This window comes from Micropterus dolomieu, unplaced genomic scaffold (assembly GCF_021292245.1).
Source record: "Micropterus dolomieu isolate WLL.071019.BEF.003 ecotype Adirondacks unplaced genomic scaffold, ASM2129224v1 scaffold_211, whole genome shotgun sequence".
Taxonomy (NCBI): Eukaryota; Metazoa; Chordata; class Actinopteri; order Centrarchiformes; family Centrarchidae; genus Micropterus; species Micropterus dolomieu.
In genome coordinates this window covers 9684-10149 of record NW_025744203.1, presented here as the reverse complement: position 1 = coordinate 10149, position 466 = coordinate 9684, and the positions used below count along the sequence as shown (strand labels likewise).

Genomic DNA, 466 nt, shown 5'->3' with positions numbered 1-466 from the left:
GGGGGGGGGGGGGGGGGGGGGTGTAGAAAGGAAGAAAGGGAGGCTGCTTGTTATGTAGGTCAGGGTTTGTACCCGAAGGATTGGAGAGCAGTTCACCACCAGTCATCACTCAGACGGTCAGGTCATCGCACGCCGCCGCAGTAATAACACTGATGATGATGAGACGGTGAAGGTGTTTGACTCTCTGCTCTCTGTGCAGAAGACCATCCAGACCTCACCCATCGACTACATCAGGTCCTTCCGGATGTTCAACGTCACACACACTGTGTACACCCACAGGTACGCCCCCACCGTGTCTAATGAACCGCCTTTAACCTGATCTCTGCCGGTCTCCATGGTAACCCGCTCCCTCCTGTCTGCAGCTATCTGGGACTGGGTCTGATGTCTGCTCGACTCGCCGTCTTAGGAGGCGTCGACGCTTCGCCCTGTACGTTCCTTACTCGTTTTCCTTCCTGTTTTTCAGCCC

General features: G+C 56.0%; 1 protein-coding gene across 1 annotated transcript in view; it reads left to right on the top strand.

The window, feature by feature from the left end:
- The window catches only part of entpd6 (ectonucleoside triphosphate diphosphohydrolase 6), a 9908-nt gene that overhangs the window by 6378 nt on the left and 3064 nt on the right, over positions 1 to 466 (top strand). Inside the window, exons 5-6 of the mRNA XM_046043338.1 lie at positions 200 to 279; positions 363 to 427. Coding sequence (XP_045899294.1) covers positions 200 to 279; positions 363 to 427 — 145 coding nt within the window. The remainder of the gene's footprint in view (positions 1 to 199; positions 280 to 362; positions 428 to 466) is intronic.